The sequence below is a fragment of the Gekko japonicus genome, unplaced genomic scaffold, assembly GCF_001447785.1.
Source record: "Gekko japonicus isolate JY-2015 unplaced genomic scaffold, Gekko_japonicus_V1.1 scaffold412, whole genome shotgun sequence".
NCBI lineage: Eukaryota > Metazoa > Chordata > Lepidosauria > Squamata > Gekkonidae > Gekko > Gekko japonicus.
Genome location: NW_015160847.1, coordinates 867,536 through 885,110, shown reverse-complemented (window position 1 = coordinate 885,110; position 17,575 = coordinate 867,536). Strand labels below are relative to the sequence as shown.

At 43.1% G+C, this 17,575-nt stretch overlaps 1 protein-coding gene across 3 annotated transcripts in view; it reads left to right on the top strand.

Annotated features, from left to right (window-relative positions):
• Positions 1–17,575, top strand: part of COL4A3BP (collagen, type IV, alpha 3 (Goodpasture antigen) binding protein) — a 112,524-nt gene that overhangs the window by 25,197 nt on the left and 69,752 nt on the right. For all 3 annotated transcript variants that reach the window (XM_015420311.1, XM_015420296.1, XM_015420304.1), the window contains exon 3: positions 14,817–14,933. In XM_015420311.1, the coding sequence (XP_015275797.1) occupies positions 14,817–14,933 (117 nt within the window). The remainder of the gene's footprint in view (positions 1–14,816; positions 14,934–17,575) is intronic.

The following is a 17,575-nucleotide window of genomic DNA, read 5'->3' as shown; positions in this document are numbered from 1 at the left end:
CATCCAAAGGGTCTTGAGGTAACTTACAACTTACAACATTAAAACCAATTAGGTAAAACAACATAAAACAAATAACAAATATTAAATATTAACATTAAAATATTAAATTATTAAAATATGTGTCTATCACCATGCCTCTGTTAACACAGCCCAAACATGTGGTTACCCCATATGTTCCCCCAAGAGCACTATGGTCAAGGGTGCAACACCTTTTGGTTGTTCCAGGCCCCAAGGACATCAAGTTGGCTGCAACCAGGGCCAGGGCTTTCTTGGTGGCGGCTCCTGTCTGGTGGAATGAACTCCCGGGGGAGATCCAAGCCCTGCGGGACCTTGTGCAGTTCCACAGGGCCTGCAAGACGGAGCCGCAACCGCCACTGGACCACCACCAAGCTGCCATCTCCTACGATGGATTCGATCTGGATGTGAGCTGGCCCTGGGAAGATGACCAGATGACCTGAAGAACTGGTCATGAAGGGACGATAGTAATAGATTCCTGAACTTATGCTGACTGGTTAGGCCAGTCAACGGAACCCCATCTTGGACCGATAAGAACTAATATCAAGAGCACCGGCACTTTGGTGGGAGGGATTGTTTTATTCTGTTTTTAGCTGTTCAGTTATGGCATATGCCTCTTTTGTTAGCTGCCCTGAGCCCATTTGGGGAGGGTGGGATATAAATCTAATAAATAAATAAATAAAGGCCAACCTGAACAATTCAGCCTTGCATGCCCTGCGGAAACTAAACAAGTCCAGCAGGGATATTAATAAAATAATAGTTTGCTGTGGCATCTGAATGTGGGTGCCTGGAGAAAAATATATGTTCTTCACAAACCAGGATTCTAACCCCATATTAAACAAGGGTTTAGAATCCCAGATTGTGGGTGTGTGTGGTGCTGGGTGATAGTTACACATTGTTCATATACAAGACTGATTAGACCTGGACTCAAAGTTTCCAAAATCAGAAAGCTTTTGACTACATTCCATGTGCTAGAAGCATAAGGACAGCAACAAGCAGGCTCATGCCCATGTGATAGCCTGTTTTCTGTCAGGCAGTACATAACCAGAATTTTTGACAGTGGAATTAGGTTGTAGAGTCCTGTGTCTCTCCCACACCCAGTTGTCAACTTGCTTGCCAATCCTTATTTAAGACAGGCCCTGCACCAGGCCTGTTCTTTCTAAGCTTTAAAAACTTTAAATTACGGATAGTGACTTTTATATCAGAAGTAAAATAACTTCATTTCAAATCAGAATGCCAAAAAAGACCAAATGTGACCCATCGTATACAGTGAAGAATAATCTTAAGCACCAGGAAACTATGCCATTACTAGCGCAAAGGGGCTGACCTAACAATAACTGTTAGTGCATGCTTCATTATATTCTCTTTTCCCCATTTCAGTTAGCCATATTTGTATGAAGGGTTATGGAATTTGCATGTTGTCAGCATTTGCTGGTAATGGGGAAGGATATGGAATGCATCTTGGTGGCCTTTGGTCAGTGGAAAAGGATTCAGGAGGGGGAAGAACAGTTGTTCTGGCATGTAAGAGGATTTGGGAGGTTAAGTAATGGCACATAGGAAGAAAGCTTCATGGTGGAGAGTTGCAAGTTGCAGGAGAGCCCTCAGATGGGGTTGAGGAAAAGGTACTTGAGGCTAATGTTGATACAGATAGGATTTGGGCACACAAGATATGGGACATGGATGTGGGAGCTGAAGAGTGAGAAGCCAGTAGCAGCCAATTACTACTACCTCCCACATGATATGGGGAAGTTGGAGTAAAATCCTGGGTGTGGCCCGTGGGCACCAGCTGGGCTGACAGTTCTCCCTCTGAGGTGGAGGCCATCTTATGGGTGGTTCCCATCCATCGCTTAAGGAGGCAGGAACTTCAAACTGTTTCCTGTTTCCTGTGGTGGGAGTCACCCTCAACTCAGTTTTCTTCCTGCCTCTATAGGGAGAGCAGCAAATTTAGGCTTTGCCTTACTTTCGCTTTTGATGTAGTTTCTTGTTCAGCCTTCCTATTCAACTTTCCTGTTTCTTTAACTTACTATACTGGTATTTCTTTTTCCTCATTCTTCTTCAGCTCCGTCTTAAAAAAAAGAGTATCTTATCTCTTCGCCTTCTTTCTCTCTCTTCCTTGTGATGCCTCCCCCAAGTGCACCGATGGCACACAGGGGAGACAGCGAAGCCCTTTCCTCACATTGGCTTGGAAAGAGAAGAGTGAAGGAGAGAGTGCATGGCTCAGAAGCGGGCTGTGGAGGATCATTTGTCAGAGGCCTGCGGCGCCGCTAAGTGTGCCAGAAGCTCCCTTTCCCGCATGCTCCGGGACCCCACAATCATGGCAGCGGCCATTTTTAATGAGGGGAGTGGTCAGCATACTACACTGCCCGCCAGGGAGCAACCCAAGACCTCGAGTCATAGCGGATCCGACCATGCAGCGAGCGATCCTGCCTTGAGGGAAGAAGGAGATGAAACTTCCAGCGGTAATGTTGCCAAACCTGGGTCTGATCCCATTTCCCCCAGAGCCATGGCCTTTTTCAGGAGAGCCATGCGGGAAGAAATAGCCTGTTTTTGTAAATCAGAGGAACGTTCCACACGTTCAAGGTCGTCGTCCTCCTCCTCCTCCTCCTCCTCCTCCTCCTCCTCCTCCCCCTTCCCCTTCCCCACACAGTGGTAAGAAAAACTGGCCCACAAAAGCAGCTCAAAAAGGCCTTCCCAGATACCCCGGTACCCCTATCCTTCTGCTGGGGGGGGATATCTCCAATGCCTCCAGTGAAAAAGAGGAAGGAGAATTTAGCTCAAATGATGAGGAAGAGGAGAAGGTTCCGGTTACCTCTGAGCAGTCCTTTAGGTTATTTAAGGCTGAAGACCTACATTATCTGATGTCTAAAACAGTCTCAGCCCTGAAGATTCAAAAATTACAGAGGGCAAACAACAAATGCCTTGTTGATCAAGACAATTTTGAGAGGTCAGAAATAACTAATGAATTCTTTCCCCCAGATGAGCTTTCCAAACTTTTATATGTGCAAGGTAAAGGAAGAATGGGCTAAGCCATTGTCCAGCAAGCCCATTCCAGGTCTCCTTAAGAAATTATACCCTATAACATCTACTGCTCCAGATATTTTTCAGACTCCAGCCTTAGATGCTCCTGTGGCCGCCCAGCAATAATCTGGGCTTCTTTCTGAGGATGGGCACGGCAGTCTTCGGAACAGCATAGATAAGAGGTCTGATTTTGCACTGCAAAGATCTCATGAGGTCTCATATTGGCGCTTAAGGCTTCCTCCACTGCTTCCACAGTATCCAGAGCATCTCGTTTGGATGCGAAAATTAATTCAGATGTTGCCTGAAAATGATCTAAGGCTACAGAAGGGCGCCAATAGAATTCTAAAGGCCCTTTCTTTCACTGCTGACACCACTTTAGATACCATGGCATCATCCGCCGCTGCCAGGCGCCTGGTCTGGCTGAGGTCCTGGTAGGCAGACTACTAATCCAAAGCCATCGTGTCAACATATCCCTTTCAGGGAGACAAGTTATTTGGTGAACCCTTGGAGAAGATTCTGGTGGAAACCCGTGATAAAAAGAAAGCCCTTCTCAAGTATATTCGCCTTGGTGATAAGAGGTCCTCCTCCTTCCAGGCCTCCGCTTCTTCTTCTTCTGCCTCCTTTCGCCCATACCAGTCTACAGCCAGACCTCGTTAGGACGACAGAAGATCGTCATGGGGAAACAGCAGCAAGCAGTCCTTTCGGCGCGGAGGATTCAACAACAGATTTCCAAGGTCGTATGGTAACAGACAAGACAGAGGTGACAGAGCCAAAGAACCAAAAAGCATGACTATCCAGCCCCTCCAGTGGGGGGGTCATCTACTGCTCTTCTGCCAGGCATGGATCGACTCGCAACCAGACTCTTGGACAAGAGTAATTGTCCAGGAGGGTTACAAGAGAACTGATCTCAATGCCCCCTCCTCGCTTTCTGATATTACCTACCCACAGAAACTCTGTCAAAAGGAACAGAACCAAGGCTGCAGTAAGACACCTTCTGGACATTCAGGCCATAGAAGTCGTCCCCTTGTGCGAACAAGGGGATGGGATTTATTCCATCTTCTTCACGGTCCCAAAGAAAAATGGGGACCGGAGGGCCATTTTAGACATTTTAGTACTTAAACAGATTTGTAGAACCAAAGCATTTTCGTACGGAGACTTTTCATTCCATAGCGGAAGCCCTACAGCCCCAGGAGTTTCTTTGTTCTATAGACCTGGCGGAGGCATATCTTCATGTCCCACTATTTCCTCATCATTGCAGGTTCCTTCAATTTTGCGTGGACGGAGAGCACCTTCAGTTCAAGACTCTCCCCTTCGGTCTGGCCTCAGCCCCACGCGTGTTCACAAAAATACTTATCCACGTGATTGTCTGTCTCTGGGAGCAAGGCATTCACATACATCTGTAGTTAGATGACGTGCTTGTGCGTTCTCCGCTCTTTCCAGGAAACGGCCACAATCCTACATTACCTGCAGAACTTTGGTTTCCTGGTGAACCTACAGAAGAGTTCCCTGACTCCCTCACAGCGTCTGGAGCATCTGGGAGTGGTTATAGACACCCGGCTTGCCAAACTGTTTCTCCCAGAAAAGAAGGCGAGAAAGGCACAGGACATGGCCAGAGTATAAAGGCAAGGACTTCATCCCTTTCCATCCTAACCAACATGATGGAACTGATGGTGGCAACCTTTGACTCTCTCCAATGGGGCTGCTTTCATTCCACGCAGTTGCAGATGTTCCTTTGTCCCTTTCAACACTCCATCGCTCTCAGGATGGATCTTTCCCTGAAAGTACTACTGCAAGTGAAGTCAAGTCTAGAATGGTGGACGGTGGTACGTATTCTGACACAGGGCAAGACCTTCTGGGTTCAGAATCTGGTACAGATTTTCACAGATGCCAGTCTGTTGGGCTGGGGTGCCATGCTTTTTCATTCCCGTGTTCAAGGAACGTGGTCCGAGAGGGAGACATGACTACCTATCAACTTGTTGGAACAGTGAGCGATCAGGTTAGCACTTTTTCATTTCGCGCCGCTCATCAAGGGTCTGCATGTCCTTATTCGAACGGACAATATAGCTGCCAAGGGTTATTTGAACGAGTAAGGGGGCTCCAAGTCCCTGGTCCTTCACAGGGAAGCGACCCAACTGATGACATGGGCGGAAAACAACCTGACATCAATCAGAGCAGAACACGTGCAAGGCGTTATCAATCTCCAGGTGGACTGGCTGAGTCGCCAGACACTCAGGGAAGGCGAATGGTCCCTACAGAAGAAGTTATTTCAGATGATTGCATCCAAGATGGGAACACCACAGGTAGACCTTTTCGCCACCTAGGACAACAGCCAATCGCGACGCTTTTTCACCAGATACTTCCACCCGAAGGCAGAGGGGATGGATGCTCTTCTCTCCCCCTGGCCAGAGGGCTTACTTTACACCTTTCCCCCAATTGCAGTATTGCCCAAGCTTCTCCGGAAAATTCAGCTTCTGGGGGCGGAGGTCATCGTAGTAGTGCCGTACTGGCCTCATTGCCCATGGTTCACGACCCTCCGGGAAATGTCGGTATCTCCTCCCATCAGGCTTCCGGTCTCAGAGGATATGTTGATCCAGGGGCCAATCTGGCACCCCTATCCAGGTTAGTTCTGTCTAACCACGTGGAGGTTGAAAGGAACCAGTTTGCTGAGCTAGGCTACAAGGACTCTGTCATAGACACGTTACTGGCATCTCGAAAGTCATCCATGTTGAGAATCTACAACATCACCTGGAAAGTGTTCGTGCACTGGGGTCACCGGAAGAAGGTGGATCTGTTACGTCCTGAAATCGCTTCGCTGCTTGAGTTTCTGCAGGACGGCAGGGCCAGTGGCCTTAAGGCACCTATGCTTAAGAGGAAGCTGGTGGCTTTAGCCTCGGTTCTTCCAGGACTACAAGGCGTCCAGTGACTCAACATCCTCATATTGTATGGTTTCTTCGTGGAGCTTCTCTTAAAGATCCACCACAATCACACAGTTTCCCAACGTGGAGACTCAACACAGTCCTCACAGCACTCACCAGACGTCCCTTTGAACGAGGTTTCATTGAAGATCCTGAGAATGAAAACTATTCTTAGTTGCCATCACCTCAGCCAGGAGAATCTCAGAATTGGGCGCACTTTCAATCCAGAAGGAACTTTGTACCTTTCACAAGGACAAGGTGTCCTAAGGACTAACCTTTTGCCCGAAGGTTCTTCCTTCTTTCTGCCCAAATACTATGCACCCTAAAGAACAGTGTTGGCACACTCTGGACGTCAGGAGGGCACTCAAGTGTTACATTCTCCGAACGGCTGCGTTTAGGAAGACAGATGTCTTGTTCGTCAATATTTCCCCACCTCACACAGGAAGGAAGATGTCCAACTCGGCCATAAGCACAACCATTAGGGCTTGCATTGCTGAAGCCTACAAGAGTGTGAATCAGCAAGTCCCGGAAGGCATCACTGCTCATTCCCTGCGTAGCGCAGCAGCTAACGCGGCTTTTGCCAATAGAGCCGTCAGTAGAGGAAGTCTGCAGGTCCACTATGTGATCCTCCTTGTCTGTGTTCATACGACACTATAAAATAAATGTCCTTGATTCTGCTGACGCGGCCTTTGGGAGACGGGTTCTTCAATTTGTCCTGTCTCTCGATGACGACCTTCCCTCCCGAATTTAGGGACATTGCTCTGGGAGGTCCCACAAGATGGCCTCCACCTCAGAGGGAGAATGACCATTGGTTACTCACCTTCTCTGAGGCTTGGAAGACATCTTGGCCCTCCCAGGTCATCATGTTCTTCTCTGTGTATATATTTTTTATTCTGTCTCTGACTCTTCGGAGTTAGTTTATAAGTTAACTTAGAGTTCGCTTACCTGTTCATGTTTATTACTATTTTTCTTTGAGCTACTATACTGCTTTCGGAGTCCCAAAACTGAGTTGAGGGTGACTCCCACCATAGGAAACAGGAAACAGTTTGAAGTTCCTGCCTTCCTAAGAGATGGATGGGAATCACCCACAAGATGTCCTCCAAGCCTCAGAGGAGAAGGACCCTTCACGGTGAATAACCAATGGTCGTTTTCCCCCAGTCCATTTTTTAAACAGTTCTTACGTTTAAATATATCTTTATAACTCTGTTTTGTCTTACTGGGCAGTGTTTTACAGAACAATCTTGAACTGTTGAATGAAATTTGTCATGGGATATAAGAAACGAAAGTATTAAAAGAAAAAATAGAGAGGATAACAGCATGTATAATGCTGTAATTGAGCTACATGTGATTATCTGTAATGATTTTTTTTTTACAAAATAAGCATAATAGAAAACATTGTAATAAAAATCTGTTGCAGGTAGGTAAAAATTATCGAGCTTTTATTGCTTTGTTTCAAACAGTTACTCTTAAGTCAGTGATTTGGTGCTGTCAGGTCTGTGCAATTATCACAGTGTACTTTGGTAGCTTTGTTCATATGCTTCTCAGAGGAATTTCTTGTTAAACAATATAAACTGAGAAAGGGCAAGCATTTACTACTTAAAGGAATAGGGACCAAATGTCTTAGAGAAATGGCTGTGATTGAACACTGTCTCACGTGCATCCGGGCTGTTCAGCTAGCTTGCCTGTAGCCCAACCCCTCCATAGCCAGTACTGTGTATATGCGTGAGAGAGGGGACATGCTGGAGCAGTGGTCCATAAATTGCAAGGAGCTATCACCAAAAGAGAAAGTTGACAATATCCATTCCTTTCTCTGTTCTGTAGGTGAACTACATTATATTGAGACAAACCATTAGCCCATCCTGCTCATTGTTATCTACCCTGACAGGCAGCATCTCTTCAGAGTCCTGGGCAGAGACATGTCTTTCTCCAGCTTGAAATTGACCTTGGGACCTCCTACATAGAAAGCTTATGTGCTACTGCTGAGCCATGTCCCTCTGCTTGTAAGAGATTCCTCACTAAGGATCCAGAGAGGTTTGATTGCAAAATTCTTGCAGTGGAAAGAATAAAAGGTGCCCACCAAGAAAACTAAAAATAATGAGAGATTGATGAATTGATTGATGAATGGACTCTTTAAGTGCAGGAATATGCAGCTTTGTCATGTAGAATGGAAAAATGCCAATAAGTAATCTAGAAAGCAAAAATGTAACTGTTCTAGTTGCACGTCACATAGACTTATAGGGTGGTTACAGTTGCTTATAATCTATAATAACCTTCTGTTGTAAGGTATACTTGGCTGCAATGTAGCTCTTCCCTGCTCAGCTCTGTGAGCTCTGTGAGCTCTGTGGAACTTGTGCAAATATAACTTACAATCTCAATATATTTCATTACTACTAATGCATTTCTTCCTGGTTTTTCGGTTTTTTACTTCTAGAGTTTTCAGGTCCAGCAATCTATTCTAAAATTTCACATGGCATTATGAACTGTCTTGAAGCTAGAATAATAAAGTTAAACACTTCCATAAGTTATGGGAGTATCCATTAAAGAGCAGCCCTGATTACATTTTAGTATGAAGTAAAACTGGCAGTATGCTTGCTAGTTTTATCGCTGGTTCAGTGGTAAATTAGTGATGAATTCACATAGCTGAGTCCCTTCTGCAGCATAGTGAGCCATTATGTAAAGCCACAAACTTCCAGTGAAAACTGTCAGGAGAACTAGGCAAAATAGGGAAATAAGCATCATATCATACCTGTGGTGAAAGACCTGCATTTGCTGTCCATCTGTCTCCAGGCACAATTCAGTGTTGGTTCTTATCTATAAGGGTCTGAATAGCTTGAGGCCAGGGTACTGGAAGGACACCTCTGTATATTGTTCAGCCTGCCAGTTAAGATCCTTTTCTGAAACCCTGATCTCTGTGGTACTGCCAGCAGAGGTGAGTTTGGTGATGACCAGAGACATGGCTTTTTCAGTAGTGGAACTCTCAGTGTAAGAATATTCTCCCCCGTGAGACTTGTCTGGCACCTACTTTCCTTACCTTTAGACACCAGCTAAAACATTTAGTTTTGTGCAGGCTTTTAACAAAGCAGTTTTATATCTTTTAGCTATTCAGTAGTCTTGCATCTGGACCAAGGACTCATATCAATATAATTTTAGGCTGCTCAATATGTGTATTTATGTTACTGTTTTAATAGCTGTGTGTTAATGGTTGACTTTATTATTTTAATTGTAAGATACCTCAAACAGGCCTCTAAGAGAGCTGGCACATACCTTTTCCAGAGAAATAAGTGGTGCCCTGACAATGTATCCCTTATGGTGAGTTAAGGACTCAGAGCCTTTGACCTGGTTAGTTTAGCGAGCAGGTTGCTGGAAAGTCAGCATAAAATTTTTCCAAATAATTTACAGGCTCCTAAAAATCTGAAAGCAGTGTTTGGTTTGAATGCTAATACTGATTTTATTAATGTCATTTGTACCCCACCTTACTCCTCACTGATGATCCAATCTGGCTTACGTTGTTCTCCATTGTATCTTAACAACCACCCTGTGAGGTATGTTAGGCTGAGAGTGTGACACAGCAAACTTCCATGCCAGAGTAGGGGTTCAAACCTGGATCTCTCAGATCCTAGACCAACAGTTTAACCAATATGGCACTGGTGTTGTGTATGTGTGGTTGGGATTTTTGCCACTGGGTCCTTGAGAACTAAAGGCTTTTAAACATACACACCCACACATACGTATATATAAATAAATAATATGGAACTGCCTTTTGCTGGATCATGCTATGGATTGAGCTAGCTCAGTATTGCTGCTGATTTCTGGTGGTAGAGAGAGACATTTGCCTGATACCTGTCCCACCCACGAAAAAAGGGGAAGAGAAACTTAAACCAACCAATACTGTGCCTGGGATCTCTTAATTGAGATGGCACCTTGAACCTTCAGTATACTGCATGAGTTTTCTGCTGCCAATCCATCGCTCTTCCCCTTCATTCAGTTACAATTTCCAGAGAAGGAGAAGCAAAAGTGTATTATTAGCAAGTTGTGCTAATAGCACTGGCCCCTCAAACTGGGACCAGATGCTAAATATTATGTTCTAAGTGGCATGTGGTGTTTGGCTTTGTAGTTTGAGCTGTAAAGTTAGTCACGCGGGATCCTTGGGTGTCCCCATGTATAAATTGTTTTATATTATGCTTTTATTGTATTTTATTGCACATTTGTGCCTTATGGTTGTAAGCCGCCCTGAGCCCGCATGCGGGGAGGGCGGGGTATAAATGAAATTAAATAAATAAATAAATAAAAGGCAATGTTGTGTATTGAAATGGACGAAGGGATTAGCAGATGGATTGTTGGTGCCTGGTTCTGATAATGATTTGCAATAATTCACAGGTGGCTGTCTTTTTATTTGCTGATCTAAATGAGAAAACATTGCTTGCTGCCCTGCATCATGTTGTAAAGATTAAGATGGATATAGTTATAAAGACAAATTCTGCTGTTGCATGCTAGCAATTAATCCTTTAGAATATTTAAGAAAGCCTAAGGCTGTTGGCAGATGAGATGTCTTTGCAGCATAAGATTGGGGTAGAGAAATGTCAGCCTATTTCTTGCTCCATTGTAAAAGGCTGAAGCTCTTCCTTTGCTCAAGAAAGAAGTCAGTATATTAAATATTCTTCATTGAGCTCTCTGTTCCCTAGTAACTGACCCTATTGCTAAACTGCTAACACTTCCACATTAAGCAGATTTATACCCTTCTAAGCCCATAACACATTACTGTCAGAAAATAATGAAAACTTGAAACTACTACTGCTGAAGGTTAAAGCAGAAAGTTCTGAAGCAGGATTGTAGCTGAACGTCAAGAAGAAAAAAGTAATGACTCCTGGGAAATTACACAACTTCAAGGTTGACAGAGAAGGAACTGAAGTTGTCCCAAGATTTTGTATTCCTTGGCTCCATCATTAACCAAAAGGGAGAATGCAACCAAGAAATCAGAAGGAGTTTGAGTCTGGGAAGGGCAGTCATGAAGGAGCTGGAAAAGGTTCTTAAGTGTAGGGGTGTGCCACTGGTGACCAAGATCAAGTTAATTCATGCCATGGTATTCCCCCCCAGTACTATATATGGGTGTGAAAGCTGGACAATGAAGACAGCTGACAGGAAGAAAGTTGATTCATTTGAAATGTGGTGTTGGAGAAGAGTTTTATGGATACCGTGGACCACCAAAAAGACAAATAAGAGGGTTCTAGACCAAATCAAACCTGCCCTCTTGCTAGAAGCTAAAGTGATTACACTGAGGCTATGATGGACAATCAAGGGTTAATGCCTCAGAGTCTGAAAACCTTTGAGTGACAGGCTGTTCAAATGGAATTCTGTGGAAAGCATCAGCTAAGAAATGGCATTTTGGAACTGACAGTTGAGGAAGCAATAGTTTAGCACTGACTGAGAACTGGGAAGGAGGAAAAGAGGAGTGAGATCACAGAAGATCTCCATTCAAGCCGAAAAGGGACAGAGCTTCTAGTGAAGAGAAGTAATCCCTGCCCAGTGAAAAGGGAAATAGTTTTTGAAAGAGGAATGATCCCTGATAAATACACAGATTTTGGAACTTGGTTATATGTTCCTGCCTTCTAAACATGAAGTGTCAGTGAAACTCAGAAACCTATGCTTGTGAGTTAAACTAGAAATTGAAAAGAAAGCCTCTCTCCTCAGATTTTCAAAGACTTTGTTGAAAAGCAAAAACATATACATGTTGGCAAAATATTATCTGTATTTAGTGTGATTACAAAGTTAACTCAGTTTTTATTATTGGCTCACCTCATATATCCTATTTCATACATCCTATGATTCCACCTGACTACCAGTCTGGTGTAGTGGTTAAGAGCGGCTGACTCTAATCTGGAGAACTGGGTTTGATTTCCCACTCCTCCACATAAAACCAGCTGGGTGACCTTGGGTCAGTCACAGTTCTCTCAGAGCTGTTCTCTCACGAGCAGTTCTCAGAACTCTCTCAGCCCCACCTACCTCACAGGGTGTCTGTTGTGGGGAGAGGAAGGGAAAGTGACTGTAAGCTGCTCCAAGGCTACTTTGGGTAGTGAAAGGTGGGATATAAAACCAACTTTTCTTTCCTCTCAAAGTTAAAACATTTTATTTTGAACTTCCAAAAGCCTCTCATGTACTATTACAGGAGTAGAAGATGGAAGGTGATTTTGTCTCTACCCTCAAGTCCCTGGGCCAGCATCAAAATATATAATAAGGTGAATTTGGGACAGCCATAGACCAATTAATAAGAAGAAAATAGATATAGGGGCTGATCAGGAGAAAGAAAAAACAAAAGGAAAGTCCTGTGTGTGTGTGAGGGAGGGAGGGAGGAGAGCGAGACATCTATAGAGGCCATCATACTTTGGTCACATTATGAGAAGACAAGAGTTACAGGAAAAGGCTATAATGCTAGGAAAAGTTGAAGGCAGCAGGAAAGGAGGAAGACCTAACTTTAGATGGATTGACTTCAAGCCGTTGCCCTCAGTTTGGAAGATCTTAGCAAGGCTGTTCATGACAGGGTGTTTTGGAGAACATTAATTCATAGGATCACCATGAAAGTGACTTGACGGCACTTAATGCATAGACACACATACACAAACCCATAGACTTTAGTGGACTTAGGAGGGTATAACTCTGCTTAGGATGACACTGTTGGGCGTGTTTCATACATAAAAAAAACATGGGTTGCTGTTATGGGAACATGCATAGGACATGTTCTGGCTCATGTGTTCCCTGTCTCATTTACTTTCACATAACTGAAAAACTGTACTTTTGTGACACACTATAATTTGTCATTTTTGCTGATTAAACCTAGTTTGACCCCTGTTTGGAAGGCAGAATCAAACCACAGCTTGTAATTTAAATGAAAAGGCAAAACTATAGTTTGCCACAAAAGCGTTTAATTATTTCACCGTATGGTAGGGAAATATAAGCCCAAGGATTCCCCAGGCTTGCTTCTGTATTGGCAAACTATGATATGCCATTAATTGTGAATTTTTCCTATAGCTTGGAATAAAGTATGTATCTTGAGAGAGACTCAGAGTCTTGAGAGATGTGACCATTCACTTAACATTTTCCCACAAAGCAAACTACAAAGGCTGGTACTAGCATTCTTAATACGAAATGTTTAGCTCTCAGTTGAGGGCAAAAGGAATCCCTGAATTGGATACTGTTTCTGATTTTCTTCCAGTCTGATCTGGAAAAGATTATTGTTAACACATTCTAAGCAATTGTTCATTAAATCACCTGCATGTAGATGCCTTGAACCCATTTGGAGGTAGAGGGGGTAGTGGGTTTGGTGTAGTGGTTAAGTGCATGGACTCTAATCTGGGAAAACCGGGTTTGATTTCCCACTCCTCCACTTGCAGCTACTTGATGACCTTGGGCAAGTCATAGTTCTGTCAGAGATGTTTTTGAAACAGCAGTTTTCTCAGAGCTCTCTCAGCCCACCTACCTCACCAGCTGTCTGTTGTGCCACTAATAAGGTTCAGTTAACACATTCAGTCTGTCACAAGATTGCTGTTATAAATTCAGATTCATGCGTACAGTTTCATTTGGCAAATTCTTTGCTGCAGCTGCAGGAAACACCCCCTTTATACCATTTCATACTTCCTTTTGCAGGACCTAAAAGAAAGAGATGGCAGTCCCATGTTTCAAATTATCATAATCTAATGGGGAATCTCCCCACGCTCCTACCGCTTTTTTTGTGAAGCCACATATGTGCAGTTATATTCCAAAAAGCAACAAAACCAAGACTTTGGTCTTGAGAGCAACAGAATGTATTCCTTTATAATTATGCACAATGTGATAGCCTGTTCATTGAGAAAGAGGTATTCACCTTAAGAGGTCTCTTCCAACATTTTCAAAATAAAAGACTGCACAGTCTTCTCAGTCATACTGGTTTTTTAAAAAAATTAAGTTACAATAAAATAATGCCATCTTAGTATTATAGTTATAGGATTATGACTTTCTACCTTTAATAATTTATGATACTAAAAAGTTTTATATTGCTACAGCTTCATTTTTTAAAAAATGGTCAGTTGCATGGAAATGTAAACTATATAGCAATTGAAAATGAGTATCCTCTTCCAAGAAGCCATGCTCAGAGGTTTGCTTGCTTGCAAGATATTCTGCATCTGGGAACCTCTCCAGGCTTGCAACATTTCCTGGCTTTTTTCATGAATCAGGAGAAATATGTGCTGCCAAACCACAAGCCTCTCTCGTGTGACCCTGATGACTCTCTTCCTCCTACGCTCTTACCCTAGTACTGTTTGATCCTTGGCAAAATTTGTAAGATAATGCTACTATTGAAAGTTATGGAATCTTAGTGTATCTTAGGAGATGGTCTAAGATAAGATACTTCTACCCATGTGGATGACTTATTTTCTAGGTCTGTATTAATGGCCTTGTATTCTGAATTTTCTTGTGACAGCTTGATAGTGCTATAGTAATCATCAGTGTTTGAATAGCCCTATTATGTATGCCACATGATATGAATAAAAATGGCTAACATAGTTCTTCCTAGAATTTTATTCCCTTGAAGGGTTTTCTTTCTGAATAGACCTTGTGATAGTCATGACATTTACAACTTTTGAAATATATAAGTAATATTCTGATTTCTGACTTCATTTTTTTATTATATATTGTAGAATTTTGCTGGTGCTATCTGTTTCTTAGGTGACATGGTTTGAAATTGTTTTGAACTAAAAGCAGACAAAGAGAATGAAATTGGTCAGCTTGAGATAACTCACTCTTAATGTTTTGTAGCCATTTTATAGTCCATTGTAGATTATTTCCTTTATTCTGAATTTTAAGTGTCTTAATTAGCTTGTTTTCTTTTTCCCCACACAGCCCCATGATTTTGATGAGTGCAGATTTGACATTAGTGTAAATGATAGTGTTTGGTACCTGCGGGCTCAAGATCCAGATCATAGACAGCAATGGATAGATGCAATTGAACAGCACAAGGTATGGTTTCTGTTTCTTAGCAATTAATAATGGTACATGATTATGGACAATTCTCCAGGGTACTGGTTAACAGCTTGAGTACTATTTCTTATGGAAGGCAGGTGCTAGTGTGCTCAAGCACTCGCAATGGCACTAATACCTTTGTCTGTTTTACCATTTTTTCCCTGTTTTTTGCTGTGAAGTCACAGCTGATTTATGGCAACCCTGTAGGGTTTTCAAGGCAAGAGACATTCAGAGGTGGCTTGCCATTGCCTGCCTCTGCATAGCAACCCTGGACTTCCTTGGTTGTCTGCCATCCAAATACTAACCAGGCCATCCTTGCTTAGCTTCTGAAATCTGATGAGATTGGCTATCCAGGTCAGGGCCTTTTTTACATGCTGTTATACGAATGAATGAAATAAAGATTTGTGAAAGGTTTTGCTCTTGATAAATGCAAAAAAAAAACCTGTAAACCATAATGAAAAGCTATGCAGTGTCAGAAATCTACATCTGGCTAAAGATAATAGAGCTATACTGTAACAGAATAGCTCAGGAAGGCACTTTATAAAAGGAAAGGGACTGTGGATTATACCACTTTGTGTAGGGCATGCTATCAGTCTGCTGCATTTATAGCCTTTTGCTGTTTCATTGTTTTCTACTGATGCAGTACCATTTTCTTCACTGTATCAACACTCTGTATCATGCCTAATATGCTATGTTCACTTAGGTTTTGGTAATGTCAGTCCTAGTACACTGCTCCTTTGATGTGTCTTTATATTGATTGTATCAGCCCACACTGCTTATTTAGGTGTCTCTTTGTATGGACTGTTATTTATTTATTGACACCATGTCATCTACTTTGAGTCTCAATGAGAAAGGCAGACTAAAAACACAGTAAAATAATAATAAAATATGTGTAAAATGACATCTTTATCTCTGATAAGTGGAGATTAAACTAGCTACTGATGGTATAGTTCAATAACAGATTGTTACAGAAGGTATTTGGGTTTAAATAGTGGTTGTTTTTGTAAAGACAATTTAGTCTAAAAGGGCTTATTGGTTTAATCTTAGCAATGTTCAGTGTTACGGAGAAGGCTCTCCTAATTTAATGAAAGGTCAGTTGTCAAAGACATTCTTAACTAAATCTTATGCTTAATTGGTTAGACGTAGTTGTATTTTTCTGACAGTCCATTTAAAACAACAATACCTTTCTGTTTTAAAATTAAAGCCACAGAGTAAATGAATCACTGAGAAATGATGTGGGTGTAGATAGGGAACACAAAAAAAGAATTTTTAAATTGCTGAACTCAAAGCAAATTTCAAAAATATAAATAAAAATGATTTTTAATGGAGAACAGGGAGGGGAAAGTAGAATGGGAAAGAGCAAACTGAACTAGGGCCAAGCTTATAATATTTTATTTATTTATTTAACCTTCAATTTGGTACCCCGCTCGAACCCCTAGCAAGGGGTCTCTGAGCGGCTTACAGATATTAGTGGTGCTAGTCACCCTTTTCCCCTAACTAGGGCCACAATGTATAGGGGATGGGGGAACCTACCAGCCCCCCCCTGTGGTGGTCGGTGTTTTTCCTTCCGTTGGCTTTTTTTTTTTTTTTTTTTTGCTTCGGCTCGGTCGGGTCTCCGGCTGGCAGGCGTCCTTTCCGGCGTTCGGTGTTTTTGGTGGTGGCTGTTCTCTTCCTCTTTCTGCACGCGATTCCGCCTGCTTCCAGCCCGGCCACGTCCTTCCGGCTCCGCAGGGCTGGTGCTGGGCGTCTGCGCACGCGCCTTCTTTCCTCCTCGGCAGCCTCGATGTATTCTTCCTAGCCACCAGGGATCGCTGGTGCGGACCTCGATCACGTCCGTCTGCCGCCGCCACGCCACCACGCCGTCTGCTGTTTTCCCGTCTCGAGCCGGTACTCGCCGCCGCCATCATCGCCGCCGCCGCCGTCGTTCTTCCAGCCGCCAGTGTCTTTGAACACCCCCACTCCTGAAATGTCACTGATCTGCAAGCACAACTCATACAGTTCCATCAGATATGTCCATAAACAAATAGCTAGGTCATAGGCTCCTCTGTAGTAGGTGCACTCCTCTGGAATAGCCTACCAAAGTGGCTTCAGAGGGTGCCTTCATTGGCTATGTTTAGGGAGACAGTTCTGTTTCAGAGGTTGTGAATTGCTTCAGCAGACTTGGTTGTGTTTTTAATCTGTCTGTTTTATCACCACACTGTTCTTATTTTGTTAATGGACTCATACATTTTGTGTCTTTGCAACGTGTCAGCTGCCTTAAGTGTTAAGGATATAAATATTTTAAATTTAAATACTGAATGGAATATTTAGTATTCCATTACTGAATATGGAAGAAAATGACAGAATATACCAAACTACCTACAAATTAAAGGGCTGTTATTGCCTTGTTATGGAGCTGCGGTGGCTCAAGTGGTTAAGACGCTGAACTGCAGGCTGTGGAAGGCCGGTAGATCAGCAGTTTGAGACCCAAGTGTGCCGCATGACGGAGTGAGTTCCCGTCTCTAGTTCCAGCTCCTGCCAACCTAGCAGTTCAAAAGCAAGAAATTGCAAGTAGATAAATAGGTACCACTTCGGTGGGAAGATAACAGCATTCTGTGCACCTTGGTGTTTAGTCATGCCGGCCACATGACCACGGAAAT